The following is a 15086-nucleotide window of genomic DNA, read 5'->3' on the forward strand; positions in this document are numbered from 1 at the left end:
GGAGCACTGCAGCCATGAGAGCTGTATGTACACGACCTTAGAATGTACAGGAGAACTGCAGCCATGAGAACTGCATGTACACAACCTTAGAATGTACAGGAGAACTGCAGCCATGAAAACTGCATGTACACGACCTTAAAATGTACAGAAGAACTGCAGCCATGAGAACTGCATGTACACGACACGACCTTAGAAAGTACAGGAGAACTGCAGCCATGAGAACTGCATGTACACGACCTTAGAATGTACAGGAGAACTGCAGCCATGAGAACTGCATGTACACGAGCTCAGAATGTACAGGAGAACTGCAGCCATGAGAACTGCATGTACATGAGCTCAGAATGTATAGGAGAACTGCAGCCATGAGAACTGCATGTACACGAGCTCAGAATGTACAGGAGAACTGCAGCCATGAGAACTGCATGTACATGAGCTCAGAATGTACAGAACTGCAGCCATGGGAACTGCATGTACACAACCTTAGAATGTACAGGAGAACTGCAGCCATGAGAACTGCATGTACACAACCTTAGAATGTACAGGAGAACTGCAACCATGAGAACTGCATGTACACAACCTTAGAATGTACGGGAGAACTGCAGCCATGAGAACTGCACGTACATGAGCTCATAATGTACAGGAGAACTGCAGCCATGAGAACTGCATGTACATGACCTTAAAATATACAGAAGAACTGCAGCCATGAGAACTGCATGTACACGACCTTAGAATGTACAGAAAAACTGCAGCCATGAGAACTGCATGTACACGACCTTAAAATGTACAGGAGAACTGCAAGTACACAAGCTCAGAATGTACAGGAGCACTGCAGTCATGAGAACTGCATGTACACGAGCTCAGAATGTACAGGAGCACTGCAGCCATGAGAACTGTATGTACACGACCTTAGAATGTACAGGAGAACTGCAGCCATGAGAACTGCATGTACACAACCTTAGAATGTACAGGAGAACTGCAGCCATGAGAATTGCATGTACACGAGCGCAGAATGTACAGGAGCACTGCATGTACATGAGCTCAGGATGTACAGGAGAACTGCAGCCATGAGAGCTGCATGTACACGACCTTAGAATGTACAGAAGAACTGCAACCATGAGAACTGCATGTACACAACCTTAGAATGTACAGAAGAACTGCAGCCATGAGAACTGCATGTACACAACCTTAAAATGTACAGGAGAACTGCAAGTACACAAGCTCAGAATGCACAGGAGCACTGCAGCCATGAGAACTGCATGTACACGAGCTCAGAATGCACAAGAGAACTGCAGCCATGAGAACTGCATGTACACGGCCTTAGAATGTACAGGAGAACTGCAGCCATGAGAACTGCATGTACATGAGCTCTGAATGTACAGGAGAACTGCAGCCATGAGAACGGCATGTACACAACCTTAGAATGTACAGGAGAACTGCAGGCATGAGAACTGCATGTACACAACCTTAGAATGTACAGGAGAACTGCAGCCATGAGAACTGCATGTACACGAGCTCAGAATGTACAGGAGCACTGCAGCCATGAGAACTGCATGTACATGAGCTCAGGATGTACAGGAGAACTGCAGCCATGAGAACTGCATGTACACGACCTTAGAATGTACAGGAGAACTGCAGCCATGAGAACTGCAAGTACACAAGCTCAGAATGTACAGGAGCACTGCAGCCATGAAAACTGCATGTACACGAGCTCAGAATGTACAGGAGAACTGCAGCCATGAGAACTGCATGTACACAACCTTAGAATGTACAGGAGAACTGCAGCCATGAGAACTGCATGTACAAGAGCTCAGAATGTACAGGAGCACTGCAGCTATGAGAACTGCATGTACACGAGCTCAGAATGTACAGGAGAACTGCAGCCATGAGAACTGCATGTACACAAGCTTAGAATGTACAGGAGAACTGCAGCCATGAAAACTGCATGTACACAACCTTAGAATGTACAGGAGAACTGCAGCCATGAGAACTGCATGTACATGAGCTCAGAATGTACAGGAGAACTGCAGCCATGAGAACTGCATGTACACAACCTTAGAATGTACAGGAGAACTGCAGCCATGAGAACTGCATGTACATGAGCTCAGAATGTACAGGAGAACTGCAGCCATGAGAACTGCATGTACAGGAGAACTGCAGCCATGAGAACGGCATGTACACGACCTTAGAATGTACATGAGAACTGCATGTTAACGAGCTCAGAATGTACAGGAGAACTGGAACCATGAGAACTGCATGTGCACGACCTTATAATGTACAGGAGAACTGGTATCATGAGAACTGTGTGTACACGACCATATAAGTCAGCCGAAGGAAATCTGAAGACGGACAACAGAAAGTGAAGTACAATCCTGTAAATTATCCATCTGCATATATTCAGAAGGGGATATTCAACCCAACCCAATGGTGTTTGTGGCACACACAAAAATATATATCTACGCAACAAATTCAGAACTGAATGCTAAGGCTAGGTTCATAAAGGGTTGTTAAAGAGGAACTCCAGTGAAAATAATGGAATAACAAAAGTGCTTCATTTTTACAAAAATTATGTATACATGATTTAGTCAGTGTTTGCCCATTGTAAAATCTTTCCTCTCCGTGATTTACATTGTAACATTTATCACACGGTGACATTTTTACTGCTGGCAGGTGATGTCAGTGGAAGGAGATACTGCTTGCTTTTTTTTGGCAGTTGGAAACAGATGTTATTTCCCGCACTGCAACAAGTCTCCCACAGTGTGATGTCAGAACCATGGCCCTCACATCACACTGCGGGAGGGGTTTCACCACAGAATCAGCCATACAGAGCCCCCTGATGATCCGTTTGAGAAAAGGAATAGATTTCCCATGGGAAAGGGGGTATCAGCTACTGATTGGGATGAAGTTCAATTCTTGGTTACGGTTTCTCTTTAATGAGTGTTTTGTTTTCTGGATATCCCAAGTAATCCCAAATGATAGAAAAGTACTTCTGAAACCACTGTAGGAGAGGAGAGGAGAGGAAGGGGGGTAACGTTGGGTAATATGGTGTTGAGAGTGAAACTTAGGTAGCAGGCCCAATTCATTTTTTTTTTGCGGGGGGGAGGCATGGTTTGTAATCACAATACTGTAAGGAAGGAGTTCCATGGCTGCTAGAGACAAAGTGTACTCTTTAAATATAGATGGTGGATATCAAATCCACAATAATTACCTTGAGTTGGCAGGAGACTTCTTTATTTTTAGAATCATTGTAGCAGTTTTCTCTAGAAAGATGTCGCCTAGTTTTATTTTCCTGCTAGTGAAACAAATGAAACAGGTTATTCTTGGTATATTAACAATACATATAAGAAGAGGAAAATTACTAGACTTAATTTTTGTGTAATCTAAATTTTATTTGGTTCCAGCGGGGACACACGTATGCGAAAACCAAGATTTAAGAGACCCTCCCTGGAACGGTGAGATCCTTGCTGTCTATAAAGGGCCGATAGTGTATTTATGTAGCCTAGAGACTTGTGAGACCCTTCTGGAGGGATACACTTAAAGGGACTCCGAGCACCTCTCATGGGTATGCCTTTAAGCCAGACGACTTCCAATAAAGTCGCGCTATGACCCCTCTGGAGGGGCCTCTTGCAATGGCCATGCGTGTCACTTCCTCTTCCTGCTTCATTCAGTGATGCACTTGTCTACCAGAGAAGACAGGGGTGACCCGGAAGTTATAACATAGCCAAGATGGCAGCTGTAATTTTTTAAATTGAAATCGAATGAAAACTATTTGGTGTACAACGGCAATTCAGGCATCAAATGAAAGAGGTAAGCACAAGCTACAGAAAGGTATGCATCTTTAAGTATTTTGCAGTACTGGTCAGAGTCTCTAGGCATACCCATTAGAGGTGCTCGGAGTCCCTATAAAAAACACTCCTGGTAAAAAGGGTGTAAGGGTGATACCAATGGTAGAATATCTGCAAATTTACAGATATTCTACTATTACCGATCCCAGATAGTAGTATGTTGGTAATGCACCAATATTGTACTATCATTCACTCCACCGCCCACCACCCAGGGTGACTTGTGTTTGGCCCAGGCTGCCTGTCAGGGTGTGCTGCAAGTCACGGCAGAGAATGTAAGAACAAGCAGCTTCTGGAACTCGGGTGCTGCTATTGCCTATAATCACATAGCGGCTTATAGGGGCGCCCAAGTTCATTGGCGTGTCTCCGGTTTTTATGATATAGTAAACTTCTGATGTAGTACTTTACCATGTCCCTTGGAGTTTACTATAAAGAGATTATACTATATAACATAATGGAAAGACAAGCTGAATGCTGTTAGCAGCTGGGAGATGGAAATAGTGTGAAAGCACAATTTCTGCATATATAAATTAGTGTGATGATTTCCTAGAAAGATATGGACATTATAAAGTATCTCACAAATTAACCTCCCTGGCGGTAAGACTCCTTCTGATTTTAGGGTCTAAAAGCGGTACAATTTTTTTAATGCGCTTTTAGACTTTAAAATCATGAAACAGTGATACCAGCAGAAAGTCCGCAGCAGCCCCAGCAATCACTCACCTCCCTGGGCTCCAGCGCTGCAGGTTTCCCTCTGTGGCAATGCAGCCCTAAAGTGAAATTGCCGGCTGTCATGACGACAGATGACGATCTCACCACAGGGAAGCAGAGCCTCGGAGGTGCGGAAGAAGAATGGCGGCCAACGTCAGGATCCCCCGGGAGGTGAGTTTAAATGCCTGCTGCGCGCATTGCTCTGCATAGAGCCTCCGGTGGCTACCCAGAGTGCAGGTCGGGGTTTTTGCTCTGAGCTGCGGTTTTCTACCCCGACCGTAGCTCGGGGTTACCGCCACGGAGGTTAAATACACCTGTTACATTTTTGTAAATAATTTATTCATTGGATAACACTGAAGATATGATAGTTTCATACAATGTAAAATAGTCATTGTACAGCCAAGGTAGCAGCTTTAATTTTCTGTCCCATCAAAATAAGTCAAAAAACAACCATGAATGGCTAAACCCCTAGCAATAAAAGTGAAAACGCCACTAAGTGAAGAATGTCAAAATTGTGCCCAAAGTCGTCAGTATTTTGAGCGCCATCATGATCTACCTTAACTTTCTTGGGCATGGCGTTCACTATAACTTCACTCCTACATGATGAAGCTGGAGAATATTAGAGACCTTGTGCTCCTCCACCTTCTATTTGAGTACGCCCCACAGATGCTTGATAGAGTTTAGGTCTAGGAACAACCTTGGCCAGTCGCGCAACCTTTACCCTCAGGTTCTTTTGGTTCTTTAGCAAGGCAATGGTCATCTTGGATGTGTGTTTAGGGTTGTTATCAAGTTGCAATTATGTCCTGTGGCCTACTTTCCAAAGAGAGAGACTCATGCTCTGCTTCAGTATGTCACAGCACATGTTGGCATTCATGGCTCAACAAGCTGTAGCTCTTCAGTGCCAGCAGCACTCCTGCAGCCACAAACCATGACACTCCAAACACCATTATTGACTGTAGGAAAGACACACTTGTCTTTGTAAGCCTTACCTGGTTGATGCCACACATGCTTGACACCATCTGAACCAAAAAATATCCTGGTCTTATCAGACCATATGACATTATTCCAGTAAATAATGTCCTTAGACTGCTTGATTTTCTTGTGCATCATCTTTAGGAGAGGTTTCCTTCTGGGTTGACAGCCATGAAGACCAATTTGATGCAGTGTAAGGCATTTGGTCTGGGCACTGATAGGCTTACCCTCCACCCATTCAACTTCTGCAGTAATGCTGCCAGCACTCAAATGTCAATTTCCAAAAGACAACCTTTGGATATGATGCAGACACATTCACTCAACTACTTTGGCTGACTATGCCAAGGCCTGTTCTGAGTGGAGCCTGTCCTGTTAAACTGATGTATGGGCTTAGCCACCATGCTGTAGCTCCGTTTCAGGAAGTTAGCAATCTTCTTATTGCATAGGCCATAATTGGCCTAGGCCAATTATGTTTTTGAGAACCTCGAAGAGTTCTCTGCCATGAGGTGCCATGTTTAACTTCCAGTGACCAGTATGAGAGTGTGTGAGAATAATAACACCAAATTTAACATACCTGCTCCCCATTCACACCTGAGACCTTGTAACACAGGGGTGCCCATTAGGTAGATCACAATCTACTGGCGATGGCCTTCATGGTAGATCCTGACCCCACTACATTTTCCATTCTGTATATATGTTACGGCCAAAACCAGAAATCGGCCAATACTAGAACTGGCCGGCCGTTTCTAGAACTGGCCGATGTGACGTCGGCCAAAGTCCAAAATGCTGGGAATTTCTGACATTGGCCGGCCAGTTCTGAACCGGCCAAAGTCAGTCGGCCAAAGTCCAAAACGCAAAAATCCCAGAACATCCCGGGTCCTGTCCAGCACCATGAATTATACTCGGAACTTCTTTCTATTTGTTAGTTACAGCTGATACAAATCCTGCAATAAATCTGCAGTGTGTCTACATCCTGCTTTCTTGGGAGCAGACATATTGTTAACATCCTGTGCTTTTAAATTAGATGCTCTGCTGTGGCAGTCAGGTGACACAGGGGAGAGGGGAGATGCATGGCTGGGGAGTGCTTTGCTGGGCGCTATGCGTGGCTGGAGGGGGGGGGGGTGAGGCTTTGCTGAGGGGAGGGGGGCCTTTGCTGGGCGCTTTGCATGGCGGGGGAAATTTGCTGGGCGCTTTGCATGGCTGGGGGGAGGGATTTGCTGGGAGCTTTGCATGGCTGGGGGGGGGGGGGGGATTTGCTGGGTTTTTGCATGGCTGGGGTTTCATATGCTGGGCCCTTTGCATGGCCAGGGGGGCTTTGCTGGGCACTGTGCATTGCTGGGGTAGTTTTGCATGGCTGTGGGGGGTGGGGGCTTTTCTGGCTGCTTTGCATGGCTGGGGGGAGGGATTTGCTGGGCGCTTTGCATGGCTGGGGGGGGGGGGGATTTGCTGGGTTTTTGCATGGCTGGGGTTTGATATGCTGGGCTCTTTGCATGGCCAGGGGGGCTTTGCTGGGCACTGTATTGCTGGGGTAGTTTTGCATGGCTGTGGGGGGTGGGGGCTCTTCTGGCTGCTTTGCATGGCTGGGGGGAGGAATTTACTGGGCGCTTTGCATGACTAGGGGGGGGGGGGGGGTTGCTGGCCGTTTTGCATGGCTGGGGGGGGGGATATGCTGGGCACTGTGTATTGCTGGGGTAGTTTTGCATGACTGTGGGGGCTTTTCTGGCTGTTTTGCAAGTCTTTGCCGTGCGCTTTGCATGACTGGAGAGGCAGCCTGTGCTATTTCCAGACCCCAGATCAGGGCGTCCAGAGCGGCGGAGAGAAGTAGAGCAGCACGCAAACTACCCGCCCTGACCCATACACTTCACATGCGGCAGTGAGCAATGACGTCACTTCAGCATGGAAGTGTATGTGTCTAGCGGGTCGCGTGTGCACTGCTCTCTGCTCTGCCTCTCTTTGCCTCTCTGGTCCGGGTCGTCCTGATGTGAGGTTTGACTAGAGGCAGCAGAGCAGGAGAGGTGAGCGGCACTTTAGGACTTGGCCGGCCACACTTAGCCAGAACGCGTTCTGGCCGGCCAAAGTCCGGAGGAAAAGTTTATTTCTTACATTGGCCGCATCAGCCACTTCTAGATTTGACCGGCCAGAACCCAAAGTGGCCAGACTTCGGGTTCTGGCCGTAACATATACAAGTGTGCTCCTAAAATTGTACATAGGTAGATCATTTTGACTTGCTAATTTTCTAAAGTAGCTTACAAGGCGAAAAAGTGTGGGCACCTCTGTTGGTCTATAATGTCTATAATAGGCAGAATTTTTACATTCTTTACTTTGTGTGTACTCACTTTTGTTGCCAGAGGTTTAGACAACAATATTTTTCATTGTTATATTGGGGCGCCCTAACCCACTTGTATTAACCACACCCCTGTTGGACTGTGCTTTTTTATGCTTCCTGGTATTACTCTTGTCTTGTCATACTAAACTACTGAGGGCTCTTGGTTTCTACTGTACATTTTTAGATCCCCAAGATACTCCCTCACGCATATGTTGATTGTGTGCACTCATTGACTGTTTGCAATCGCAGGACCACAATTCTACTTCCTTTTTATAGAAGACGTTCGTAAAGAAAAGAGAAGCCAAAACGCCTATTTCAAGAAGGAGACTTATGCTTGAACTTGCTTAGTTGAACTTGCATGTCATTTGCTGCTGCACTGCTGCTTTTGTTGTGTGCTCTGCAACCAGACTGACCTTCCGATTCTGGTCACGTGTGGTAATTAAACCTGAAACTTTTACTGTAACAGCAGAAATTATTATTATATACCAATGTTAAGTTGTTGCACAAATCGGGAAACATCTCGGTTTGATTGTTAATGGTTTTGCAGCAGTCAGAGGAATTATTTTTCAAATATAGTTCCAAATGTTGCGTCTGAAAGTAAAAAAAAAAGGACAGTTTTATGGATTTGTCATCAGTATGATGATAAACAGATAATGGCAATTGAGGCACCTCATAAAGGCAACAAAATTATCCAGCTAAGAAAGAGGTTGCAATAGCATTCATGAATTTAAAAAAAATGATGTGGCATTCTGGAGGCTTCCCATAATCTTTGTGGCATCTTAGCCTCCACTACCCCCCCCCCCCCCCCCCCCAAACAATGAAAAGTGGTGAAAAGACTCAGTCATAGCTTTGGCGCATGCTCTGTCTTCTCCGCACGGTCTGTGCACCTTGTCAAATGGCTGAGCACAGCAGCCGTGGACAGGATCATCCTAGTCACACGTAGTTGTAATTGTTTTGAAACGGGCATGTCCAGGACACTCTCTCGCCAATGGCTGCTGCGCACAGTCAATTGGTAGCATGCCCAGGATTAGCGCACAGAGAGGAGTGAGCATGCACCATAGCTGTGACTGAGCCAAGCTCCAGCTTTTAACTGGTGGTAAAACACACCAACCAAGAGGCAGTTGGCAAAGATGAGCTGTCCCCAAGATTATGGGGGACTTGAAGAAGCCACAGATGAGGCCACATCAGGTTTGTTTTTTCAGTTCAGGTGTGCATTAATGCACATTGTATGAAAATGTTTCAAAATTTGCAATGCTCAATTTTGTGTACAGAGCACATAAACCTTTATACTATTATATTATTATTATTATTATGTGGTTGGCTAAGAGTGCAGTACAGACTTCATGCTTGATTCACTAAACCGCGATAACTGAAATATCACACCTTATCAAAGATATCACACCTTATCAAAACTAACACGCCTTATCAGAGTAGCATAGCGAGTGCTACAAACCCGCAGGTGCTCAGGGCAGGACGATTGCCATTGGCAATTAGCAGGCATAAGTTCGTAGCACTCGCTATGCTACTCTGATAAGGAGTGTTAACTTTGATAAGGTGTGATATCTTTGATAAGGTGTGATATTTTAGTTATCACGGTTTAGTAAATCAAGCCCCTGTGCTATGTAACATACAATGATTTGCACATTTGGAGGGGCCGAAATAGAACAGATTGACATAGACTTAGTATAAATTAATGAGGTACTCGTATTACTTACATGACAAAGGATGGGAGTCAGAGTAATAGGTCTAAAGGTTTTCATTGGCTCTTGAACAATGTGTTGTCGGTCAAACCCACTTCCTCAGGCTATGTGCCAAAATGGATAGAGCCTCATTCAATCTGAGCACCTCATATCATATCAACCTGCAACCCCCGGAGACACAGAGATGCGAGTAGATGGCGGGATTTCCCCACAAGTGAACACATTGGCCTCAGTTCACTAAGGACAGTTCAATAAAATAATTTTGGTCAGTAAAATACCGCATTCTGTATTGTACATTTTTTCTCCATATTCACTAAAGATTTTCCATATTAGGCAGAAGTTCAGTAGTTTACCAAACAAACAAGCTTCAATCCACTAAGCCCTGCTTGGTCAGTGTCATTTACTAGCTGTGGAGCATTTCAGCACTGAGGCAGGAAGCTCTGTGCAGGGTTGCACACCAGGTCTCTCGAATTCGAATGTACCCGAATTATCCTGTAGATTTTCATGGTTGCCGAATTCGAATAGCGATCCTGCTCCCAAATTCGAAGTCGAATTTTCCCGAATAGTGCCTCTCGAATTCAGCCATGATCAAGGATTTTAACCCGTTCGGATTCGGCTACTGTCGCTCAAAACCCGCCGAATTTAAGGGTTAATAACAAAGCCCTCTTAAATGCCAGAATCACCAAATTTGCAGGTTATGTTAAGAAGAAAAGTGGGAGCAAGGGGAATTTTTTTTTTCTTCAAAAAGACCTTATACTTTTTGAGAAAATCGATTTTAAATGTTCAAAGAAAAAAACGATACATTTAAATGCCGGTCAATGACCGTGGGAAATATTTCCCAGCAGTTAATAGCAAAGGCCCCTTACATCCTAGCAATACCAAATTTGCAGATTATGTTAAAAAGATAGTGGGAAACACTATTAAAGAATAAATAAAAAAATATGTTTATTTTTGGGGATGTTCTGAGTGTGGGAAATCTGAAAAAGAAAAATGACGTGGGGTCCCCCCTCCTGAGCCTCTGTAACCCCTTGTCCCCCATGCAGGCTGGGATAGCCAGAATGCGGAGCCCCAGCCAACTGGGGCTTTGCACCCTGAGCTATACCAGCCCGCATGGTCCATGGTATGGGGGGGCTCTGGGGGGAGGGGCAGCCAAGCCTCCCCCTCCCCAGAGCCCTTCTCCAATCCATGGACAAGGGGCTCTTCCCCACCTCTGGTGCCCCAGGAGGAGGTGGGGGCGACGGGGTTTCATGTTGACCCTCACCCAGCCTGGCACCTGGTACACCCATGGGTGCACCGGGTGCCACCCTAGGTGAGGGTGACAGGTGCAGGCAGGTGGGGAGAGATCGCAGGAGCCAGCAGCTATACGTCCGCACAGGACGCAGTCTAAGGTATAGTACCTTAGAATGTATTGTATTGTATTGAATAAAATGAATCGATTCAGAGCCGGTTCATTTGATTCAATACAAAAGGAACTATACCTTAGAATGCATCCTGTGCAGACCTATAGCTGCTGGCTCCCACGATCTCTCCCCACCTGCCTGCACCTGTCACCCTCACCTAAGGTGGCACCCGGTGCACCCATGGGTGCACCGGGTGCCAGGCTAGGTGAGGGTGACAAGTGAAGAGACGGGGAGGACAGCAGGAGCCGGTGCTATGCGTCCGCACGCAAGACGCATTGTAAGGTATAGTATTGCTAATTGCCATGGGAGATCTTCAATCAAGGTAATTGAAGATCGCAAGATAGAGGATATTTGGATCATTACCGAGGATATTATTGCCGTGGGAACATTGTTTTAAAAAAGGTACAGGTAAGTATTTCTGGTTAATTAAGATCATTAAAATATTTTTCTCATCATTGTGTTTTTATTTCATTTAACCCTTTGTGGAAATGGGTAAGGGGTATTTTGTACCCCTATACTCATTTCTCCTGGGAGGGGGGTTGGTATCTGGGGTCCCCATCTTAAAGGGGACTTCCAGATGCCACCATGAACCCCCCCTAGGGAGTAGTCGCCCCACCTCCTCCTGGGGCACCGGAGGTGGGGAAGAGCCCCTTGTCCATGGATTGGACAAGGCTCCGGGGGGGAGGCTTGGCTGCCCCTCCCCCCAGAGCCCCCCCCCATACCATGGACCATGCAGGCTGGTATAGCTCAGGGTGCGAAGCCCCAATCGGCTGGGGCTCCGCATTCTGGCTATCCCAGCCTGCATGGGGGACAAGGAGTTACAGAGGCTCAGGTGCATCATTTTTTTTCAGATTTCCCACACTCAGAACATCCCCAAAAATAAACATTTTTTTTTTTTTTTTTAAATATTGTTTCCCACTATCTTTTTAACATAACCTGCAAATTTGGTGTTGCTAGGGTGTAAGGTGCCTTTGCTATTAACTGCTGGGAAATATTTCCCACGATCTGTCATTGACCGGCATTTAAATGTATCGTTTTTTTTCTTTGAACTTTTCAAATCAATTTTCTCAAAAAGTGTAAGGTCTTGCTCCCACTTTTCTTCTTAACATAACCTGCAAATTTGGCGATTCTGGCATTTAAGGGGGCTTTGCAATTAACCCTTAAATTCGGCGGGTTTTGAATCACGAATTCACAGCCGAATTTCCCCTGACCCGGATCCGAATGAATGCACCCGAATCGAAATTAGAGTCCATTCGAATCGGGCGAATCCGAATTTGACCCAGACCCGAATTCGAATGTGCTCGAATCAAATTTGGGTACATACGAGCATGCCTGGCTCTGTGTAGGAGTCAGGGTTTTCTGTCCAGTGCATCTCCGACATACCTTTAGGTGTGCTGCAGCCATACAGATTTTTAGATCTAAAGGGATGCAGAAAAGCCTCATAAAATGTCACCTTCCCCTGCTCTGCTACAGTGAAGACCCGCCTTCCACCATGTCGGATCAAATCAGGATGAAAAGCAAAGCTGCGTGGCTTTCCCTATTGGCTGCCTGGCTCTCCCTATTGGCTGTCTGTCAAAGTTACCACATGGAGAACATGAGTTATCGGCTTGTCAGAGCTGGAGAAAAATATCAAACACTTTTACCCGGTTTACCGAATGCGTACATCTTTGTGAATTGAGGCCATTGTGCAGTAAAGTTTTACTGAATGATGAGTAGAGCAGAATGCAATACATTAAATGCAATGCATTATGCACTACTCATCTTGTATAAGACTTTACACATATAATTAATGTATTTGAGTGCATACACCCCTTTGTTATTAGGACTTACACAGTAAGAAAAATATATACAGGTAGTCCCCGGTTAACGAACGAGATAGGGACGTTAGGTTCATTCTTAACCTGAATCTGTTCTTAAGTCAAAACACTGTGCCATCTCTGCCCCATGTATCTCCTCTATGCCCCCCTGTGCCTCCAGTGTCCCCCTCTGTGTCAAGTTTAAAATCCATTTGATCAAATTTGAATTTTTTTACTTGTTCCCATGGAAACACTGTATACATGCGTTCGTATCAGTGGGTCATTCGTAAGTCGGGCGTTCGTAAGTCGGGGACTACCTGTATACATATGGTATATACTACTAGTGCTTAAAGAGGAGCTGTTAGGTATAGGGTCTCAGAGAAAATAAACACATATATCAGTAGCTAAATACTGGCTGTACTTACATTACATATGCATTTCACTGTCCACGTTTGGATGTCACAGAATCTTTATATAGTATTTGCAGAGAATGATGCTCCTGACAGCTCATGGCAGGTTCCATGTTTGTCTGTCTCCTATGAAGCCAAATGTGTCGTCATGTCCTGCCTGCTTCCTGATTATTCACTCACACAAAAGATCGGTAATGTAAAACACTACTGTGCAGTGAATATTAATTAGCCATGTGGCTAGGAACAATAGCGGACTCCTGCAGTGTACTCTGCTGGGAGTTTTTTCAGTGCTGTGGGCTGCTGCTTTTGTAACAGGAGCCCTGTAACTTCTCACTAGCAGCCGAGGGGAGGGCCCCAGAATGCTTTGCTGTATGGTATGCGGCTCTCAGCTTCTTAAGAGCTTGGGTCTAACATCCTTGCTGATAAGCACACATCAAAACTAAGAGAGATTTTTAACTTAAGTATTGCCTTTTTGGCTTCCTTCTAAACTGTTTAACACAGGAGAATAGAGGTTTAAATTAGCAAATTTTGCAGCCTGACAGTTACTCTTTAAAGACTATTTTTTTCTTCATTGACATGGTTAAAAACAATAGTGCTGGAATCTAGGTCAATAAAGTACCATAGTCAACCTGCAGTAGAATGCAAACTGAAAAGTAAACAGAAGCTAAAACTGAGTATCTGGCTGAACAAACGCAGCTGATGATAAGGTAGAGCTCACCAGCTCAAAGGCTAAACCTTTCTTTTTGTTTAGAGCCCTAGTGCCCTTTGACACTTTCTCTTGGCTTATACTTTTTTAGTAGGACTAACTCTTTATGAATATATGACACCCAGGCCCATATGCAATTCCCTTTTTCTCCTGAGTTTTCTCCTAGGTGATATTTTTAAACTTGTTAATAAAATGCCCTTCAAGTCACCAGAAAGCAAGGAAATACTCAAAACTAAATCGATATCACTTTTTCACCTACTTTTTTTTTGTTGAAAAGTGCTGGAAAGTTATGTAAATGGAAGATGAAAAATTATCTCCTAGGAGAAAACTCAGGTGAAAAAGTGAATTGCATATGGCCCCCAGTCTTTTCTTCAATGTTGGAGTGTCGCAGTTCTATTTTAAAAAACTATCGTTTTGCGTGCATATGCAACCAATGAGCGGAAAGCAACCATTTTATGTGTGGAGAGTAAGTCGTCACTTAAATTACCCAACAGTGTCACCTCAATTTTTTTTTTTTTTTTTAAATCACAGATTTTAAGATGAATAGACAAAACGATAGATAAATAGATAGAATGATAAATTTAGAAAAACACAAGTACATACCACATCCGTTACAAGGTTTATTAAGACATGTGTGTACTTTATCTGCAACGCTGTCTTGTTGTATTCACAAGATTGAGATATTTTCGTCAAGAATGTTATTAGAATTGCAATGGTGATACCATATTTGAGGAAAGCTGAAATACAAATATAAAAGGGAAACGTTCTTGTTAGGTTGTGACTAGGAAAAAGTAATTGCCATTTTTCAATGCATCCTATAAATAGCAATGCACAGCCTCCTTCTACCTAAAGCATCTGCCTGCCACATACTGTCCAAATCACATCTTTCTGCTTTCAGACATAACAGATGCTTGGAATATAGCGAATAAAACAGCTGTGCAGTCATCTCTTATTTCTCTCGCTATACATGAATCTCTGTATTACTCGTGTATTCTACAACACTGCTCTGTATCATGTAGGGGCACTTACATATTATCCCGTCTGCAGAGTTTCGCAGCTTCTTGTTAAAATTCTGTTTGCTCCCCTACCAAGATTTAACCATTTTTGGAAAGCTGAATGTCCTGGCTTTCCTTTGCACCAGGTCCCAAGTCCTCCATTCCCAAGTTAAAAGGTTTTGAAAGAGAGGTGTCCCCTGCACTTGGCTGGAGAAAGCGTGATTACAGAAGTAC

General features: G+C 44.6%; 1 protein-coding gene across 3 annotated transcripts in view; it reads right to left on the reverse strand.

The window, feature by feature from the left end:
• Window positions 1–15086, reverse strand: part of LOC137517798 (uncharacterized) — a 114078-nt gene that overhangs the window by 34040 nt on the left and 64952 nt on the right. The window contains exons 2-4 of one of the 3 annotated variants that reach the window (XM_068234845.1): window positions 14461–14594; window positions 8332–8436; window positions 3206–3286 (exon numbers count right to left, since the gene is read on the reverse strand). In XM_068234845.1, coding sequence (XP_068090946.1) covers window positions 3206–3286; window positions 8332–8436; window positions 14461–14594 — 320 coding nt within the window. Of the gene's footprint in view, window positions 1–3205; window positions 3290–8331; window positions 8437–14460; window positions 14595–15086 lie in introns of all 3 variants that reach the window. The other 2 variants (XM_068234844.1, XM_068234846.1) reach the window with 2 other exon arrangements.

Source organism: Hyperolius riggenbachi, chromosome 5 (genome assembly GCF_040937935.1).
Source record: "Hyperolius riggenbachi isolate aHypRig1 chromosome 5, aHypRig1.pri, whole genome shotgun sequence".
NCBI classification, from domain to species: domain Eukaryota; kingdom Metazoa; phylum Chordata; class Amphibia; order Anura; family Hyperoliidae; genus Hyperolius; species Hyperolius riggenbachi.